Source organism: Trachypithecus francoisi, unplaced genomic scaffold (genome assembly GCF_009764315.1).
Source record: "Trachypithecus francoisi isolate TF-2019V2 unplaced genomic scaffold, Tfra_2.0 Lachesis_group21, whole genome shotgun sequence".
Lineage (NCBI taxonomy): Eukaryota > Metazoa > Chordata > Mammalia > Primates > Cercopithecidae > Trachypithecus > Trachypithecus francoisi.
In genome coordinates this window covers 17,217,551-17,238,361 of record NW_022681467.1, presented here as the reverse complement: position 1 = coordinate 17,238,361, position 20,811 = coordinate 17,217,551, and the positions used below count along the sequence as shown (strand labels likewise).

At 39.8% G+C, this 20,811-nt stretch overlaps 1 protein-coding gene across 18 annotated transcripts in view; it reads left to right on the top strand.

The window, feature by feature from the left end:
• PLCB4 (phospholipase C beta 4) overlaps positions 1-20,811 on the top strand; it is a 419,870-nt gene that overhangs the window by 335,750 nt on the left and 63,309 nt on the right. For 10 of the 18 annotated variants that reach the window (XM_033185629.1, XM_033185625.1, XM_033185628.1 and 7 more), the window contains 6 exons: positions 3,949-4,049; positions 7,807-7,842; positions 10,128-10,269; positions 10,911-10,995; positions 11,337-11,461; positions 13,328-13,379. In XM_033185629.1, the coding sequence (XP_033041520.1) occupies positions 3,949-4,049; positions 7,807-7,842; positions 10,128-10,269; positions 10,911-10,995; positions 11,337-11,461; positions 13,328-13,379 (541 nt within the window). The remainder of the gene's footprint in view (positions 1-3,948; positions 4,050-7,806; positions 7,843-10,127; positions 10,270-10,910; positions 10,996-11,336; positions 11,462-13,327; positions 13,380-20,811) is intronic. The other 8 variants (XM_033185624.1, XM_033185634.1, XM_033185640.1 and 5 more) reach the window with 1 other exon arrangement.

Sequence of the window (20,811 nt, the reverse complement as noted above, 5' to 3'; positions counted from 1 at the left end):
AAAGGACTCTCTCTTTTAGGAAGGTTAGACGTAGAATTAAAAATGCAAAAGCTGGAAGAATTAACTAACCTTATTCAAGACTCCTTAAGAAAGACTCCTGACTGTGAAACAGACATTTTAAGTGACTCAGTTGCATGTCCAGTCCTTGGGTTTGACATTACTCCCAGAGAAAAGTCGTAATGACTGTACTTTCATTTGTTTTATGTGGCAGGGAGGGTCTAGAGGGCTAAAGATATCTGATACAACTCAGTTGATATTTGTTATTATGGTCATCTGTTGCTATGCAATAAACCTTCCCCAAATTTAGGGGCTTATAACAACACCTTATCATTTTCTGTCATAATACTGTGGATCATCTGGGCTCAGGTTGGTGGTTCTCCCTTGGGTTTCTCATGCTTTTGTCGGCAGATGACATCTGGGGCTGACTGGTTCCCTTGGACGGATTATCCAGGACGTCTCGCTCACATGCTGGCAGTGGATGCTGGCTGAACGCTGGGAGCTCAGCGGGACCTTACTGACCATAGTACCCCTGTGGCCTCTCTCTGTGGTTTGGGCTTCTCACAGCACAATGGCTAAGTTCCCCAGATGGAACATCTAAGAGCCAGTGTCCCAAGAGGCAGGAAGCAGAAGCTGCTAAATTATTTAAGAGCTAGGCCTGGAACTAGTGCAGTATCATTTCCTCTATGTTTTATTCATCAAAGCAGTCTCAGGGCCAGTCCAAGTTCAAGAGGGTGAGTGAGTGACAAGGTCACGTTGCATAAGAGCACAGAGGAAGGCAGATGTTATGGCAGCTGTCTTTGGAAAATATAGTCAGCCATGATGCCGACTATATTTTTCACATTTTTTGCAAATAATAAACCTAAACAAGATTTAAGAAAAATATATTGACAGAAATATATTTCAAACGATCAAGAAAATACTCCTAAGATGCAAAAAAGATGACTATTCAGTAAAACCTGTTCCTTTAATTTAAGTTAAATTTCACAGATGGTAATTAAAATATGTAGGGCATTACTGATACAATAGTTCAGTAAAACACACTGTAGAAATCATGGAATAAATTAACAAGAAAACAATGTTAATAATAATTAACTACCATCGTTGTACCAACAGTGGACCAGGCATTTTACATTACAGCCTTATCTAATCTGTATACAGCCTGATGAAATGGGTATTACTATTATTTTGTTTGTTTGTTTGTTTTGAGACAGAGTCTCCCTCTGTTGCCCAGGCTGGAGTGCAGTGGCGCTATCTCAGCTCACTGCAAGCTCTGCCTCTGAAATGGGTATTATTACACCAATTTTTCAGATGAGGGGACTAAAGCTTAGAGAGGTAACATATTTTGCACCTGATCCCACAGCGGGCAAGTGATAGCACTAAGATTCAATCCTGGAACTACCTGATTCCAGGGTCAAGACTTTTTGTACCTTACAGTACTGCCCTTTCAATGTACAGGAATGTGGTAAAAACATAGATATGCAAAAACTTTTTTAGAAAGGAGAAATAATAGAACGAATGAAAGTCAAAGATGTGTTGTTTCCTAAACACACACAGTCATGTAAAATGAGCATCAGTATGGCTTCATGTATTATTAAAGGTTTTTTCCCACCATCTACATACGTATGGTAATTATTCCTCCAGGCAGAAAAAGATTTGCCTCAGTGACTCCCATGTTATTCCAAAATATACTTGAGATTTGGGTTAAGTTTTAACAGAAATAACCACATGATTTAGTATACCAGTAGGAAAGTACCTAAGGACAGAATCATCCACCTAAATGGCACAAGGCTCCTGTTACACCTGTTACGAATGTGATTCTTAGGCTGCCTCAGTAACATTTGATTTTGGTTCTGGTCAACCAATTGGCTGTAATTACCTTAGTACCACTGTATGAATCTACTATGTATGTGTGACTAGAGTCTCTAATTTAAATACATCAGCATAGCAGGCAAGGGGAAACCAAGCATAGTTCAAGAGAGGAGGCCTGCCTGGAGGCTGTAGAAAATAGAAAAGGCTTTCAGTCAGTGAAAACAGGTGCCCAGGCATTAGGCTGGATTTAGATTCAGAAGGACACATGGCTCCCAGGATAGGAGACAAGTAGTGGGGAATATCAAAATTATATGTGGTTATAGGTGTGTCTGTGCATATATGCACACTCAGATAGTGATCATGTATTCATACAATTCTCTTAAAGTGGTTATTGAGTCTCTACCACTTGTTTGGGGCATGTCCCTTGCCTTCAAGTCATTTACTTCTGTATGGGCAGTTTAGACTAGACATACACGAAACGAAAATTTAATAGTGACCTGAGAAGTTTTGAAATCTTGGTTACTGACTGTAGGTCATGGAAACCTAGTCCTGGAAGAATTGTGGTAAGAATTCAGGAGACAGGTGGATCCATTATCTTGCTCTGTGATTTCAGACAAGTAAAATCGTATCTCTGCATCTATTTCCTCATTTATAAGTAAAGACAGATGCTAGATTAGATTATTTTAAGACGTATTCCAGTTCCTCAAATCCTTTTCTTCCTGCCTAAGTCTTACAATGATCCAATTTTTGTTATTGTTGTTGTTTGGATTTTGTTTTTTTAATTGTCTGCCTCTAGAATATCCTTTCATCAGATTTATTAGCTCCAGACGAGGAAGGTGGCTGTTTCTTTCCCTCACCGTCTTCCTATGCCTGGAGAGATACTTCACAAAATAAGACAGTCTATCAGGAAATTCTGAATCCAGATACTACCAGTTGAAAGATACCACTGTTTTATGACTAAGAAATAAAAAATAGTTTCCATTCACTGGAAGAAACTATCAGTTGAAGAACACATTACAACATCAGAAATATTAAAATACAAAAAAGTACATCTCGGAATCAGTGAAATCATTTTTCATTTACTCCTGTTCTTTCATTCTCCTTTGTACTTTTAAACATGCTTTAAAAAATCTCTCTCATTCTGATGGGTCTGCTCATCTCCTTTATGAGTTTATTCTCAGAAATTATTTTAGTGGGTTTTTTTGTTTTGTTTTTACAGTAAAGTTCCCTCATGCCCTGTGGTGTGACCATGTGGATTTGTATTGTCCTCATCCTGAGGTCTATGGGTTTCTCCTGATCCTGGCTAGATTTTAGGCAAATTCTTTGTCTGGGAATTACTACAAATGGTGATTGTATGAATCCAAATCTCACCTCAGTATGTTGTACATTTTCCGGCAGGTAGTTCTTTTTTTTCCCGCGAACATCCTAGATGGATTCTGGCATTCTCATCACTTTCCTGGAGCAATGAACACAGTGTGTGTGCTTCCTTTCACAGACTAGACCATGCTCCAGGGACACCAGCTTTATTTGGCACCCACTTCCGTTTCTCCTCCTACCTGAGCCTGACAAATGAGCCCTGAGCCTTTGAAACCTATGCTAGGTTTGACAAATAGTTTGCAGGAGTAGCACAATCCTTCTGAGGCCTTTCCTTTTTCTACCACTCCAGGCTATAAGTCTTTATGCCCATAACATTCAAATGGACATTTTAGTCTCTTTCAAAATTATCTGATGTATTTTTTTCTTCCATCTTCTTATTTTCTGTAGATGTCATGAAATATCAAAACACCCTTTTATGAGTCACAGATATTCCTGCAGTGTTTGAGGCTTTCATTTTTAGAATTAGTGTACTAGGATAGAAGTAGCCATCCAGTTAAGAAAAATTTATTAAGCATCAAGCATGTCAAACCACATTTTAGGTGCAGGAGAAATAACACATGACAAGATGTGCTCCTTGACCTTGAATAGGTAAGAGTTTAGTGAGAGTTTTACTTGAAAAAACACTGCATATATAAATGTCCCCATTTTCTTTTGGCATCCTTTTTCTCTAAAAGTGCTTCTGTTCTACCCAAGATTGTGAACAAGGTCTGACTCCTTGGCAGTGGTTTGGCTTCATGGATTTTCCATTTGTCTTTCACACAGCTGACCAAGAGGAGGAAGCTCACCCCGAATTCAAATTTGGAAATGAACTTTCTGCTGATGACTTGGGTCACAAGGAGGCTGTTGCAAATAGCGTCAAGAAGGTCAGAGTTCCCTTTCTTTCGTCACTCTCAAGAGGTAGCAGCTGTTATTTATGAAATTTTGGCAATGTGAGAACCACAAGAGAATGAAGTAACCTACAGTTCCCCTTCTAAATTGCTTAGGATACAAGTCTGTGCTGGGCGACCAGAACTTGACACATACACAATATTAAGTTTAAAAGGAAATGTAAATTACTCATTAGTCAGAGTCAGTGTTAACCACTACCCATTTGGCCAGTGTCCTCTAAATATTAAAATTTATTGTGTTATTATAGCTGGGGAGGGAGAAAACGACAGCATCCCAGGGGTAAGGTTTAATCTTGAATTCATCAGGAAAATGACCCCTGAACATCCTGAGTCTAGCCCTCATTCAAGAACTAGTCCTGCTAATTATATACCTTCCTCCTAAAGTAGAGTAAGCATAAAAATGTTTCCAAATATTCAGCCAAGGAAAATAGTTATTCATGTACTTACCTTTTGTCAGGCATAGTCTAGGCCATAATGACCTAACAGGGTAAAACACACTTGCCTTCTGCCCTTAGGCAGCTCATGGCCCCCTGTAGTTTAGGGAAAGGGATCAGAAACAACAAAGAAACAAGCAGTCAAATAACCATATAATTACAACTTGTGATAAGAGCAATTATGAATATAAACATGAGTGCTGAAGAATAATGAAGTAGAAATAATAAGGAAACCAGAATGCCAAGGGTCAAGAGGAATTGGCCATGCACAGAGATAGAGGAATCACTTTCCATGTGGAAGGACCACAATAACAACAGCAAGGGCTGTGAGTAGAGTGGCTTGAGTGAGAGTGGAGTGAGACAAGATGAGATGGGGCAGGTAGGTGGGAACTGGGTGATGTAGGATTTTGGAGGCCATTATGAGAAATTCAAATATTAAGTGAAATGTGACGCTACTGAAAAAGTTTAGAAAAGGGGGCAGTGTAGCCTGATTCAAGTTTTAAAATATTGCTGTGGTTGCCATATGGAGACTAGTTTAGGAGGAAACAAGAGTGGAAGCAGTAAAAGCAGTGAGGACAGGCTGCTGCTCTAGGCCAGACAAGAGTCCCCGATGGTCAGACCAGACAATGGATACAGAAAGAACTGAGTGGCTTCAAGACATGTTGAGAAATGGGACAGCCTACTGATGGATGGAATATGGGAATGAGAGAGAAAGAAGTGAGATGACCCTCTAGTGTCCTTGTTTGAGGTACTGGGTAGGTGGTGGTACCATTTACTGGCATGGGGAAGACTGAAAGAGAAAGAACTCAGGAGTTGCAAATGGGATGACTATTTGAGATGCCTATTAAGTATTCAAGGGGAGGTGTTCATATAGCATTGCCATCTGACTCTCTCTCTGGGTTCATTTCCTAACTGTCTAACTTTGCGTAAGTTACTTAAACTCTGTGTACCTTAGTTTCCTCATCTGCAAAGTGAAGACGATAACACCTATTTCATGGGGTCACTGTGAAGAGTGGATGGTTTGTGACATGTCAAGAGCTTAGCGTGGTGCCTGGCACATGGTAACTCCTGTAAAGGTATTAGTTGCTGGTATATTATCATCCTTTTCATCTTTATCATTGTCATTATCCTCATGATCACTGGCGTCATCATCATGCGTATATAGAAGACAGGTTGAGCTGGAGATACAAGTTGGGAGTTCAAGAGATCGTATTTGAAACAATGGAAATACTGAGATGATTCACAGGGAAAGGTGGAAAAGAAGGTCCAAGTGAAGCCCTAGTTAAAGGTGGAGCCAGAAAAGAAGAGCAAGATATGGCCAGAGAAGTAGGAGGGAAATTAGGCAGTAACACCAAGAAAACCAAGAAAGAGGACAGTGTTAACAGGAGGACTGAGTGGTTGATTGTAGAATATGTTAAAAATCTTAGACAAACCAAATTTAACAGAGTTTAGTTAAGCAAAGAACAATTCCCAAATTGGGCAGGCCCCAAACCAGAAGAGATTCAGAGAGACTCCAGTGCAGCCATGTGGTGGAAGATTTATTGACAGAAAAAGGAAAGTGACCTACAGAAAACAGAAGTGAGGTACAGAAGCGGCTGGATTGGTTACAGCCTTATTTGCCTTATTTGAACAGAGGTTGAATAGTTGGCCACCTTTGATTGGCTGAAACTCAGTGATTGGCAAATGAGTAGGTTACAGCCTATTTACACATTCATTCAGTCTACAGTTTACTATGTGAAAGTTTATGGAAAGTTTATGGAGAAACCTTTAGAATATGTAAAGAGACAGCTTTAGGCTAAACTTAATTTAACAAATGCTACTGACTGATTAAGAAGACTCAAGAGTGTCCTTTGGGTTGTTAGCATGGAGGTCATTGGTAACCTTAAAGAGACATTTCAGTGGAGTGCCAGACAGGGTGGTGACACTGGATCACATAGATATGAATGACTAGAGACTATGCTTTTGAGAAGTTTTGCTGTGAAGGGAAGCAAGAAATGGACTAGTGGCCAAGGGCACCCAAAGAGTCAAGGGCGTGTTTTTGTTTGTTTGTTTTAGTTTTTTTTTGTTTTTGGATGAATGAATCTGGAGTGTGTTTGCAAACTCGGAAGTGGTGCAGTAGAGAGGAAGAGATTAATTTTGCAGGAAAGAGAGGGGATAACTGCCTGGAATTCCTCGAGAAGGTGGAAGAGGGTGGGATCGCTATGGTGCGAAGGTGTGGCCCTTCACAGGAGCAGGAACACCTGATTAGTGAAGACAGTGGATGAAGATGCAGGTAGGCAGATACATTTGGTGATAGGAAGAGGGGAGAGTATTTGTCTGATGAGCAAAGCCAAAGGAATATTGCCTTTACACCCTACCTTTTCTGATTTAGGGAATTGTGACTACTTTGAGAATATTGAATGCCTATTAAGACTCAAGAGTATTGTTTTAATACAAAATTTAGCCAGGTGTCATGGCACGCACCTGTAATCCCAGCTACTCAGGAAGCTGAGGCAGGAGAATTGCTTGAACCCGAAAGGCAGAGGTTGCAGTGAGCCAAGACTGTGCCACTGCACTCCAACCTGGGCAACAGAGCAAGACTCTGTCTCAAAAAAAAAAAAAAAAAAAAAAAAGTTGCTAAAGCCTTCATCAATATCGTCTTAGTGTCTTAGTCAGTTGGGACTGCTATCACAAAAATACCATTGGCTTAAACAACTAAAAACTATTTGTAACCGTTCTGGAGTCTGAGAAGTCTAAGATCAAGGTTTCACCCAATCAGTTCCTAGTGAGGGGGGCCCTCTTCATGGTTATGTCCTCACGCGGTAGAGAGAGAATAAGGAGGCAAGCTCTCTCTTGGCTTGGCCCTCATGACCAAATTACCTCCCAAAGGCCCCATCTTCAAATGCCATCACAATGAGGTTGAAGATTTCAGTATATGAATTTGGGACGGTGTAGGGGTCTGCACCAGCGTACAGTCCATAGCAAATACCCAGACATGAATGCTGAGTTACTCAAGAGTGACCCTTCATGCTGCTTTTCCCAAGCCCCATGACTAAAGCACTAAGTAAATAATTATAAGAAAACATCTAAGTAGGTAAAAACTGTCCACAAATGAGGGAAAGAGCATTAAGATTAGCCCTTCTGGTGCATAAAACAATGAGGCCATCCATGGCTTTTTTTCATCAATAATGCCCCACCTTAGCAAATAAATAGAATAAAAGTTTACCTATACTTATTTAAGTATCTATATATGTATGGCTAATAAATTTGGAATTTTGCCCTTTAGAGGAGTAAACAAATTATTTCCTTTCTCTAATTAGGCCTCAGATGACCTTGAACATGAAAACAACAAAAAGGTAACAAAATAATTCCCTTGCCTATTTTAAATCAGATGCATCTAATTTAAAACATCTTCAAAGGAAGGAATTAATTGTGGTGATAAAATGATTAAATCCTGATAAAATCACAAAACTAGGGCAGGTGAGTAAGACGATTTTCCTAAAAGTAGGTATTTAATCCAGTAAGGCATTTTCTTCATTGGAATTAGAGATTTCGTTCCTGTAGTGGAACGACATGATCATCAGCATATTGAATTTGAACTTAAAAATGAGCAAATAGGTCATCAAATCCATACTGTAGCATAATTGGAGGATCTTAGTTCCCAGTACACTGACATTCTGGAAGATCAGTGATTAATTTTACACTGCATAACTTCTAGGAGTATTACTTGATGTTATTAGATATTGGCCTTATTACAGGGAAGGTAAAGTTACATTTTCACTTTCTTTCATTCTCTTCAAAGTTCTTCATGATGATCAAAGTGATCTTATTTAGTAAGTATTATGGTTTATCCTACAACAGTGAGACTGACAGCCCCAGGCAGAAGTTTGCCTTATAACTTCGTTCTCATACTTCAGAGCTTCAGAAAATACTGCCTTGCTGCCTGTGGGGTCCTATCCTATTTAGAGTTGAGATCCTATCTTCTCACCCTCTAAATATTAAATTTGAAAGAATTATGAATAAATATGGTTACAGACCTGTCCCAAAATATTTGTGAGTACTTTACTCTCTTGTTCTAGAATCTCATCATTCATAATTAGAGTCAACAGTGTACAGATTGACATTCGGTCATTGCCATTTATTAGCTAAGTTATTTTAATTCTCAAGGCATCAATCTTCTCATGCAGTCAGTGGGTAGGACTCTAATCCCCACTACACATCACAGACAGTAATGAGACCGTGTGTGCAAGAACTCATCCTGGTGCCCAGCACACAGCACTGGTGGTATTTATTCTTATTATTAAACACACATGGAAGGAACAGACATGGCCGTTGTTTGGTGGGGGAGCAGGAGGACACATGAAGAAAATGATAAAAACAAAAACAAAACCAAGTTACGTTACTTGATTATTTCAGGTTTTTATTGGTGAAATCAGTTTGATAATTTAGAATGCTCAAATTGTTAAGTCATCAGTTAAGACAAACAAGTCGTCTGACCATTTTTTAACTCATGGATTACATCATGCAACTAAGGAATATATCCAACTAGATTCATTCTATGCAGGAAGTTTAGCTTTGCAAAGTTCTCAGCAAAAGTATTGATCACTTTTGAAGGTATGATTTTTGTTGTTGGTTTTGTTGTTGTTTTTTCTATCAAGAAATAAACTAATTTGTTTTCTTTTTTCTGTATGCAAAGTAATGCAATTTCAGTATGTCCTATGCAGCAAGTTATTAGATTACTTTTAAGATTAAGTGCTTTTTAAAATACTATGTACCATGTGTGTATGTGGCTTACATTCTAGAGTGCTACGGTGAAACATAGTGACCAAAGAGGCAGCATCATTAGCTCCTGGGAACGAGTTACAGCAGTGACTGGCCTCACTGCAGACTCACCTCAGCAGAAACTCTGAGTGTGGGGCGCAGGAATCTGTTTTAGTTTAAAAAGCCTTCCAGGTGATTCTGATGCACGCTAATGTTCAAGAGTCACTATTTTTGATGTTGTGCCTCAATTTGTAAAAATATGAGTAATACCTGCTATATCTATTTCATAGCATTGCTGTGAGGTCCAATGTAGTCATTTCTTTTCTTTTTTTTTTTTTTTTTTTTTTGAGATGGAGTCTTGCTGTGTTGCCTGGTCTGGAATGCAGTGGCACAATCTCAGCTCACCACAACCTCTGCCTCCCGGTTCAAGCGATTCTCCTGCCTCAGCTTCCCAAATAGCTGGAATTACAGGCTCACGCCACCACACCCAGCTAATTTTTGGTATTTTTAGTAGAGCTGGGGTTTTGCCATGTTTGCCAGGCTTGTCTTGAACTCCTGGCCTCCCAAAGTGCTGGGATTAAAGGCGTGAGCCACCGTTCCTGGCCAGTAATTTCTTGAATATTTTAAAGTCCCTTAAAAATCTAAAAATATCCTACAAATGTAAGATCAGCTTAATATTTTATGATTACCTCCTTTTGCATTATTTAGAGCTACAATAGACACTAACTTCTTAAAGCATCCTTTATATAATTGAGGAAGAAAAAGTCTTTACCTTTCAATTTGTATGTGTGCAATTATCTTTATTAAGGAAATCTGCAGCTCATATCCGTGCGTCCCACTGAAGTCATCGACTTATATGTTTTCTTCCTTGTGCTTGTAGGGCCTGGTAACTGTAGAAGATGAGCAGGCGTGGATGGCGTCTTATAAATATGTAGGTGCTACCACTAATATCCATCCATATTTGTCCACAATGATCAACTACGCCCAGCCTGTAAAGTTTCAAGGTTTCCATGTGGCAGAAGGTAACACCAAAGGTTAAATGCAGTCGCCTTTTTGCTTGATTTTCTTTTATGGTGCTAATGAGCTTGTATCTAACTTGTTGCCGTTTTTCTTTGTGGGCGTGGGGGCTGTTCCACCTCACCTTATGTTTGTTTCACAGACCATAGAAGCCACCTTGGTATGTGGTGACATTACATTGTCATTCATAACCTCACCCACAAGGTGGCGCTGAAAGACTATGAATTTGTTAGTGCTGGGCCATGTAGCCTCTTCTGTTCCCACGTGCATTCACAAGACTCCTTTTAATCAAAAGCTGATTTTCAAAAAAACATAAGAAGTATTTAAAAACTTCATTTCTGGGCTAGAGAAGCCATCATAATCATCATTATCATAAAAAATTCATATTTCAGGGATAACTGTGGCAATTGGGGTACATGTAATTTCTCTAATGACTCCCAATTTAAATCAGCACTTTTTTTTTTTTTTTAAAGACAAATGTCTCCATCCACAGGATGTCAGTGAAAGTAGGAGCTACTAACGTGATAATGTAGCGTTAGCCTCCAAGGCCTCGTGATTCAGGGTGTAATTGTATTTATTTATTGCTGTTTTTCACTGAGGGTTTGATGACACGGTTCCTGACTCCATCTTTGCTTTTCTTTTACAGAACGCAATATTCATTATAACATGTCTTCTTTTAATGAATCAGTCGGTCTTGGCTACTTGAAGACACATGCAATTGAATTTGTCAAGTATCCTTATGTATCAAGTGGAATGAGTGGTTGACTCACGTTGGTTTGGCAGGAGCCTCTGAAATAGATAAATGGCTAATATATCATTCTGATGGTAGAGTTAATAAAATGATATGTGGGAAAGGCCATGGCAGCTGTGACAATCTGCCCAAATGAAAATTGTTTTTATAATCCACACAGTGAACTGTGCTCTTAAGCATCATTTGTAAATGTGAAATTTGCTGTGTGCTGTCTACTCGTTTGTCGTTGTTGGCCTAGAACTTTGTTGTTGTAGCTCTTTGTCGTTTATTTTTCTCTGCTGTAGGACTCTTTTTTTCTGTTTTCCTTAATAAGTTACACAGTTATAACAAACGGCAAATGAGTCGCATTTACCCCAAGGGAGGCCGAGTGGATTCCAGTAATTACATGCCTCAGATTTTCTGGAACGCTGGCTGCCAGATGGTTTCGCTGAACTATCAAACCCCAGGTAGGAGCTGATGTCCAGTGACCCCAAATTCCATGAGAACACTTTGACAGGATAGTGCCAGCACTTCCCATCAGTTGGCTGGGCATTTTTTAAAGGAGGCAGACATATGGCAAAGCAATGTGTTGTTGGATTTATATAATGGTGAGAAATTAAAAAAAAACAAAATAGAGCAAACAATGGTAGAAGATAATGTGTTGTGATTGAAATTTAATTCCTTTCATAAATGCCATGAGTATTCTTGCTAACCATTATCCCATATTCCAAAATATTGCTCATTTTTCTTCCTTTTGGATCAAAGTTGTTATCTTTGTTTCCAGAGGCAGAATTAAGTGAAAAGAATTTGAGTATCTTTGTATAGCAACAGCGACTTATTTCTCCTTTGGCGTATACCCTGACCACTGTGAACATTCAGCAAATATGACTGACACAGTGGCGCTTCACCAAAGAAGTACAGAATATTTTGGAGTAAACTCCACTAAAATGGTGTATAAGGAGTTACGTATTTGAAGAGGTACTAATCTATAACTTGGTCCTCCAAAGTGTACTCAAAGACAGGTTTCCAGTATATAATGACTTTTTTTTTCTGGAAGGAAAAGAGTAAATTTTTATAATTGCGTAAACAAATTTTTAAAGTTTTTGAGGTTTACTTGAGAGCCTAGGATCACAGTATTAAGATTAGAGGTAGCAAAACAGAAATAAAATAGATAGAAATATGCCACAAAACCTATTCACTGTATATGGTCAATTCTACAGCATGGTTCTTACAATTGGTGAAATAAAACAAAACCAGAAAACCCTTTTTTCCTTCAATTCTTTGCTATATAAGAGTATTGCCCATGCTTCCCAATTTGAGAATTTTTTTAAAAATCTATTTTGTGTTTTAAGAATCCCTGTCCACCTTGTTCCCTGCTATCTGGACTGAGTGGAAGGTCCTTTGACTTTCATTCCTTCAGCATGAGTGTGAGCTGATTACTTCCCACGACTTGAGGGAGCCTCCCCAGTGACCGGCAGCTCCTACTGGAGTCACCATTCTGCATGGGGTCGCCACAGTGCTTGCTAGGTTAGACTGTGACATGATAGGTACCAGTACAATCCCTGAGTGTTTCTAGCTGGGGTCCAGTAACAAGGCCCTGATGACCTCACTTACTTCAAAAGAGGCCAACTTGTGTTCTCAGTTGTCAATGAGTTCATAATATGGATTAAATGGCTCTAAACAGTTTATTCACTAGGCCAGCTTATGTTTTATTCTATAATATTAGGTTAAACACAACATTTTGAGGAGGAAAAAATATCCCTCAGTTTGCCCATTTCCTTTGCTGATGGGAAGAAAGAAAATATTTTATTCACTTGCAAGAGAAAAGTCACAAGCCATGCACTGCCAGCGTAGACCCCACTGGAATAATTCCCCCTGCGTCCCATCCTGGAAGCGTGCCACTAAGTTTTATGAGATACTTAGCTAGCTCATTTTCGAATCTTTTAAATCAAGTTTCATGTTCACCCTCCCGGGTATCTCCAGTGTTCCTCTGCCCGGGGATCCTGAGATCCATCCTCTCCCACTGTAGCAGGTTGGATATCTCTGCTCTCAGTACTCATCGAACAATGGTATGACTCCTATATTGAATCCGTTTTTAAAAGTGACCTTTAGCATGGTCTTTATGAAAACACATTTTATGTTTAATTTAAATGAAACATGCGGTCAGTTCGACATGGAAGAGAGTATGCCTTAAATAGACCAAGCAGAACCTTGTAGTATTAAAGAGGGACCAGGGCCTAGGAGCAATCTGATACCTATTGTTTAAAATCACCCCATCAGGGTCTTTTTTGTCTAGGAAGACAAGATGCTAAATTGTTTTTGTCTCTTGACAGATTTAGCGATGCAATTGAATCAGGGAAAATTTGAGTATAATGGATCGTGCGGGTGAGTAATGTGATTTAAACTGTTATCTAGATTTAGAACTCCATACTACAGCCATAATGAAGCCATGTCATTTTCAATTAGAGACTACAGAATTTAAGCTGGGTTTGAGGGATGGAATAGAAGCAAATGAAATACCTAGAGAATATTTGCAAATATACATTCTTCATCTACCTCATTTTACTAAGCAGGTTTGGATGTTTTTAGTCACAAATGAAGCGGTTCATACATATCCTAGAGTTTAATCCTCTCACTTTAAAATCAATAGTGGAGGAGATTATTACAGGACAGGTAATAATCCCTGCACACTTGGACATTAACTGGAGATGTAGGCCTTAAATATGTGCATTTTACCTAGGACAAATCAAGTAATGAAGTTAATTTCATATGTAATGAAGTTGTGTGTGTCAAACTGAATTTCATTCAGTTGGGAATAAACCTTTGTCCTCTATTGATTCCTTTTTGTGTCTTGTAAGTAGCAGTTATCAAAGAATAATGCTATGAATATTATCCTAGTTTCCTTAAATAGCAATCTTGAAAACTGAACCAAGAAGTGAAATAGGAAATGTCAATTTCACGGAAACACTGAAAGGTTAAATGAAAATATAAAATTAGAATTCTCTAGAGATAAAAAAAGAAAAACTATGTGGTCATCCCCTCACTCCACCTCGGCCTCATGCATCTGTCCCCAAGCAAGTAAATATTGATAACTCCAGACCACTGCCCAAAGGCCTCTAGAGGAATCCAATGGAAAACCATCCCGTCATAATGATGCTATTAGGAATTTCTTCATGGTGGCTCACCTGATTGGATGTCTTAATTTTTCTCACTGAAAACTGCCAGTCAGGATAACATTTTTCAGCAGTTGTGAGTTTGAAATGACTTTTCAGCGAGCACACTCCCTCCCTCTGCCTGCCTGGTGGATGGTTCTCTGCCAGTATGGCTGCCCACACGGTGACCATGCTATTCCCCAAATCACCCACTACCTACATACCTGGAGCATGCCCTACATTTTCCTCTGCTATGTGCTTTGGAAGAAAAAAATGTGTGTAGTTGGGAAGAGAAAGTTCTGAATTCATATTTCAGAATTTTGTGAAAGCAATTTTGTTATTTAATGCCAAGTGTTCCAACCCAGGAGATTTTTCACATAAATTGCTTCACAGACCTCTTCCTCTCACAAGTAGCGGGCCGAGGCAGAAAGTCCCAGGGCTTCAGCCCTGGGCTGTGAGTAAAAGCCCTGGGCTGGGAGTCTAAAGATGAGGGTTTGAACTCAGCTCCCAGCTGCCCCTAGTTCTTTCTGTGTTGTCTACAGCAGCTATGTTAGACTCTCTTCTCTGCTTGATAAAATGAAGACGGTGACACCTGCCACATAGGGTTTGTTGTACTCAAAGGAAAAAAAAAATGTCTTTTTTTTTTTGAACAAAACAGGGAACTAAAAAAGACTTTGTCCTTTGACAAAAACCGAGTCCTTTCTGATGAGACCCACCTTTGGGTTTCCCTGTCAGTCACTGTAGAATCCAGTTTGAGCAAGAATCGTGCTAATTCAGTTTAGAGAAAATCCCCAGCCCTTGGTATCTTGACCACCCTGGATATCCTGTCACCTTGGCCTGCCTTCAGCAATAATCCTATCAAGTCAGTTTGGCCAGAAATCTTTATCCTTCATGTTTCCTCATAGAAATTTTCCATCTGCTGGCCCTTACCCTACTCCATGGTTCTAAATCTCCATGTATGCTTCTTGAGGTCAGATTTGAGCCCTTATACCTATCGCCATGGCTCCCTATCCCCTTGCATAAAGTCCACTTTACCATGTTTAACAAGTGTTTGGGTACATTTTTTTTTCTTTAACAGTTTACGACAGCTCTGTAAGGTTGAATGAATGTGTACAAAAGTACTTCAGGAACTGCACATTTCTGTGCAAAAGTGAGATTTAAGAAAAGCTTAAGGCCCGATGATCAATCACACACAGAGATATTGCAAAATTCAAGGAGTGCTCTGTTCAGTCATCCTTTAAGGACCCCAGGGAGGCAGCCTTGGCACTCCTGGCTCTTACAGGACCCGTCGGGCATGGCTGTGCTCACTTCTGGAACCGTGCAGTGGCCCAGTGATGCTTAAAGCACTTTCCTCACCCACCTCAGCAATCACACCTACGGTGCCATTAGCTGTCCAACATGCAGTAAGCAATCCTGGCAGCTGGGCCTGATGCAGGGAGTAGAATTGTTTCTGTATAAAACAAAGTCCTGAGAGCCGGGCACGGTGGCTCACACCTATAATCCCAGCACTTTGGGAGGCTGAGGCTAGCAGATCACGAGGTCAGGAGATCGAGACCATCCTGGCTAACACAGTGAAACCCCGTCTCTACTAAAAATACAAAAAATTAGCCGGGCGTGGTGGTGGGCACCTATAGTCCCAGCTACTCGGGAGGCTGAGGCAGGAGAATGGCATGAACCCGGGAGGCGGAGCTTGCAGTGAGCCGAGACCACGCCACTGCACTCCAGCCTGGGCGACAGAGTGAGACTCCGTCTCAAAAAAAAAGAAAAAGAAAAAAAAAAAGTCCTGACAATCCAATGTTTGGTTTGTTTTTCCTAGAGTTTCTGCTTAGCCATCATTAGCATGTGCAGTGTCTCACTCCACCATTATTTAGTTATTTTTTTCTTAAGACAGGGTTTCGCTCTGTCACCCAGGCTCAAGTGCAATGGTACAAACGTGGCTCATTGCAACCTTGACATCCTGGGCTCAATCTGTCCTCCCTCCTCCACCCCTCAAGTAGCTGGGGGTGCCCACCACCACACATGGCTAGTTTTTGTACAGATGGGGTTTCACTCTGTTGCCCAGACTGGTCTTGAACTCTTGAGCTCAGGCAGTCTGCCTGCCTTGGCCTCCCAAAGTGCTGGGATTACAGGTGTGAGCCACTATGCCTGACCTCATTGGTCATTTTAAATTCCATTCATTTATTTTAAAATATCTTCACAAACAAGGATAATGTTGCTACTTTAGCCTGAATTCTGTGCTGATGTGTTGGACACTATGTGACTAAAAGCATACACCTCACCAGAAAGGCTGAAAAATAGCCCGTGCAGTGGGGCAGCCCAGCTTGATAAAGTATTAGGGATACCGTTGACTCTCTGATCGCCTCATTCCCCTTTCCATACAGCCAGCTGGTGGCAAAGGCTGTCACTGGCAAGGAAAAGAGAAGAAATTGCCGTCACCTGCATGCTTCTGTGTTCCATGGTGATGGTAGATGTGGGGCCCAGTGCTGCACAGGAGCTCCTGTCCCTGTTGCTCGGGCAAGCTGGGGCACTGCCTGGTTTTCACTGTGTCACTCTTGTGGTTCTCCCACCCACCTGCAAAGACTTTGAAAAACTGCCCCTTTGGGCTGAGTCTGAGGACTGCATTTCTTAAAGAGGCATTCTGTGCCCCTGTGGAGGCAAACAATCCCTGTTTTATGTAGAACATCAGTGTGCAAAGTACACAAACACGCCTAGGATCTAGCAACTGTAGCAAAATGTCAGAAACCCCCCTGGGAACTCCTTCTGTGCTCCCTGACCGATCTTGTGGGAGGGCACACCACTGGGCCCCAGTAAGTGTGCATGTCACCAGGAAAGTGAGCAGTGCTTTTAACAGTCTCGTTTTTGAAGATGAAAAAATGGAAGACATTTCCCTAATTGCAAATGAAACAAAATAGTGTAAATTAGTATCTAAAATCTTTTTAGGCTTTCATAGGAAAGTGGGTGATTGATATCAAAACAGTATGTCATTTTATGATTCAGAGGTCGTTTTTACACAGCAGTTCTCCCTTGCCCACAGGCCATACGTTCTAAGAACCCCAGTGGATGCCTGAAACCACCAATCCCAACATATATATACTGTGGTTCTATATATGCATACCTGTGATAAAACCTAATTTTATAAATTAGGCATAGTAAGAGATTAACATCAATAACTAATAATGGAACAGTTTTAACAATATAGTGTAATAAAAGTTATGTGAATGTGGTCTCAAAATATCTTAATTTTTTTCTCTTTTTTATGTTTATTGGCTATTTTGATATTCTGTTTTGTGAAGAACTTCTACGCATTTTCCTATTGGGTTTTCTATCTTTTAAAATCGATTTTTTATTTCACAGTTTTATTTTCCAACTTTTATATTAGGTTCTATTTTAATACTTTTGGAACAGAGTTGACCAGGGGTAGCTGAAGCCTCAGAAAGCAAAATTGCAAATAAGACAGGTTACTGTATAATATCCTCAAATTGGAATGTGTCTTATAATGCATAGCAACTTGCAGTTATAATCAACAGTCATTTTGCTTTCTTGCAGCTAAATAAAATGGCATGTTGGACAACTGATGGCATCTTAGGTGTGATGAAATAGGATGTGTTTCCTTATGACCCCATTTTCTCATTCTTGGGGCTCCTATCCACCCACCTGGTTGGCAACCCTTCTTCTCTCCCTCTCTTGCCTTCCAAGGCCCTACACAGTCCACAGAGAATCCTTGGATCCCTGCCTTCCCATTGGCTTTGACCTTGTGCCTGTGCCTATCGCACAGACCTGGATGTCTGGAATGAGTTCATTTTCTGTACCAGTAAGCACCAAACAGACCATCTATGTCATTTGCAGGGCCCAATGCAGAATGAAAATGAAGGGCTCCTGAGAATTTTAGGATGGTGGATGCAGAGCATAAAACCAAGCATTAAACCAAGTGTGGGCCCTTCTGAATTCAGGGCCCCGTACAGCTGCACAACTAGCACATCCACATAGCCAGCTCTGGTGCCAGACTCTGGTTTCAGCTTCCCTATCAATACCCCAGGTCCCTGCACCCTGACAGCCACCAGGGATATGAGAGGCAACCTCTGCGGCTCTCTCAGACCGCCTTAGACCCAGAACAGATGCTCCTTTGACCTTCGAAGAAAGCTTGCTAAGTGTCCTATCCCAGGCCAAGACTTACCTCATGGTCCTGACAAGCTTCTGCGTACTCTGTTTTACCCTCTTCGAGTATACAAAATGAACCCATTTCACTGGAGCTTGCCTGCTTTGGAGAATTGGATATGGGTTTCTTGCCCCTTTCCCCTGCTATTTCTCGTTTTGGATCAATTCACTCTTTCACAGATGAGTGTTCTGTGCAGATTTGAACGGGGGGATGTGGAAGAATGTTTTTGACCCTGAGATGTCACCATGATCCATTTCTTATTTTGGTGGGTGGGAAGGGGCTCTTGATCTTTAACAAAGGACTGTGGAAAGTGAGGAATCTCTGGACGCTCCTTCCCAGGGAGATTCAGGACTGGAAAGGTGACTCCAGTTCTGGATTCATCCAAGTCCCGACCTTCCTCAGGAGGCAAAATCCCTCATTTGCCACAGCTGAGGTCCAAATGCTGCCCGTCTCCTGAAAGCCAGAACCACCATCGTTACCTCCCCGCATAGTCTGTGCCGGTTTTCCTTCCAGAGAAAGCTGGTGGGCTTCCTTCGGAGATGCAAGTGTAGTATTGTAGCTACTCACCTACTTTCCATTCTGATTCTTTACCTTTGGCTGTATCATCTTATTTTCTCATTGCCAACTCTAGCCACACAAAAAAAGCTACAAATCTAAAACTCCATGAATACAGAAGATAATCTCTTCTATATAGTTAGAGAGCTTTTATATTAATATTGTGAGGTGCATTCTCTTGGAGACAAGAGTGTTCAAAATCACCTTTAACATTTCAACAATTGTGTAAATTTCTATATTCTTCATAAAAAATCAGTGTTGTCTCTTAAAGATTCCTTTTTAGATTATCAAATGTAAGGGAATATTTTTAACACTTTGTTATTTGTTCAGACTTAGAAGGTAACAATGAATGGTGACTTTTTCAAAACTAAGAAAAGTGACATTAAACTTTAAAGAAAAAATATCATGACTCAGGATTCCTTTTGGGTTGTATTTTAAAAGATAATGAAGTTGACATCATCTAGACTTGAAATTAATAAAAGTTATGCTTCTAAGGAAATTTAGAGTTTTGAGTTCCCCTAATTTTGATTCTTTTACATTTAAAAGCAAACCTTTACTTTTGGGAAAAAAAGTACTTTTATTTTCATTTATATACTGCTTATAGTTTGGATTCTTTAAATCTGTGGTTACTCTTATTTCTAATTAAGTTTTAATTTTTTTTAAGTTTTTTGACACATGTTTCAGGGAAATTATGGAATCTGGACAAGGTGTGATTATGTGACCACTACCCAGTGGACATGAGGGGCAGACATCGTATAGTGGGGATAAATTGTGGAACATTTTCTTTGCCTCAAAATTTGTATCCTTTAGCTTTGGTCTCCCAATAGGAACTTTAATGTACCCTCTGTATCTGTGTTTGCCTATTCTGAACATTTGATATAAATGAATTTACATAATATACGGCCTTTCGTACCTGGCTTCTTTCACTTAGCATAGTGTTTTCAAGGTTCATCCAGGTTGTAACATGTATCAATACCTTATGATTTTTATTGCTGAGTAATTTTCCATTGTACGAATATACCACATTTTGTGCCATATGTTCATTCATGGATGGACTCATTTGGGTCCATTCATTTGGGTTATTTCCATCTCTGGATTATTACAAATAATGCTGCTATGAATGTTCATATTTTGTATGTTTTTGTATGAATATGTTTTCATTTATCTTGGTTATATGCATAAGAATGGAATTGCTGGGTCATATGGTAACTCTATGTTTAACTCTTAGAGGAACTGCCAGACTGCCTTTCTAAGTGAATGCATCATTTTACACTCCTACTAGCAACACATGAGAGTTCCAATTTCTCCACATCCTTGTTAACACGTATGGTTATCTGACTCATTAATTATAGTCATCCTAGTGTATGTGTAGTGATATCTCATTGTGGTTTTGATATTCTTTTCTCTAATGACTAATGATGTTAAACATCTTTTTATGTGCTTATTGGTTTTTTGTGTATCTTATTTGGAGAAATGTCTGTTCAGATCACTTGACCATTGTTTAAACTAGATGAGTTGTTCTTTATGTATTCTAGATACAGGCCTCTAATCAGATATATGAATTGCAATTTTTTTCCTTTTTGTGACTAGCCTTTTTACTTTCTTGACAGTGTCTTTTGAAGCATAAAAGTTTTCAACAGAAAATCCAATATATTGTTGCATGTGCTTTTGGTATTATGTTTAGAATCCATTGCCAAATTCAGGTCATAAGATTTGTGCTTATGGCTTCTTTTAGGAATTTTGTAGTTTGGCTCTTGCATTTAGTTATTTTATCCTCTTTGAGCTAATTTTTGTATATGGTATAGGGTAAGGATCCAGTTTTACTTATTTATCCATTTATTTGCATGGAACTATCCTGTTACCCTGTCACTATTTATTTAAAAGACTATTCTTTCGCCCATTGATTGGTCTTGGCATCCTTGTCAAAAATCAATTCGCCATAGGTTCATGGATT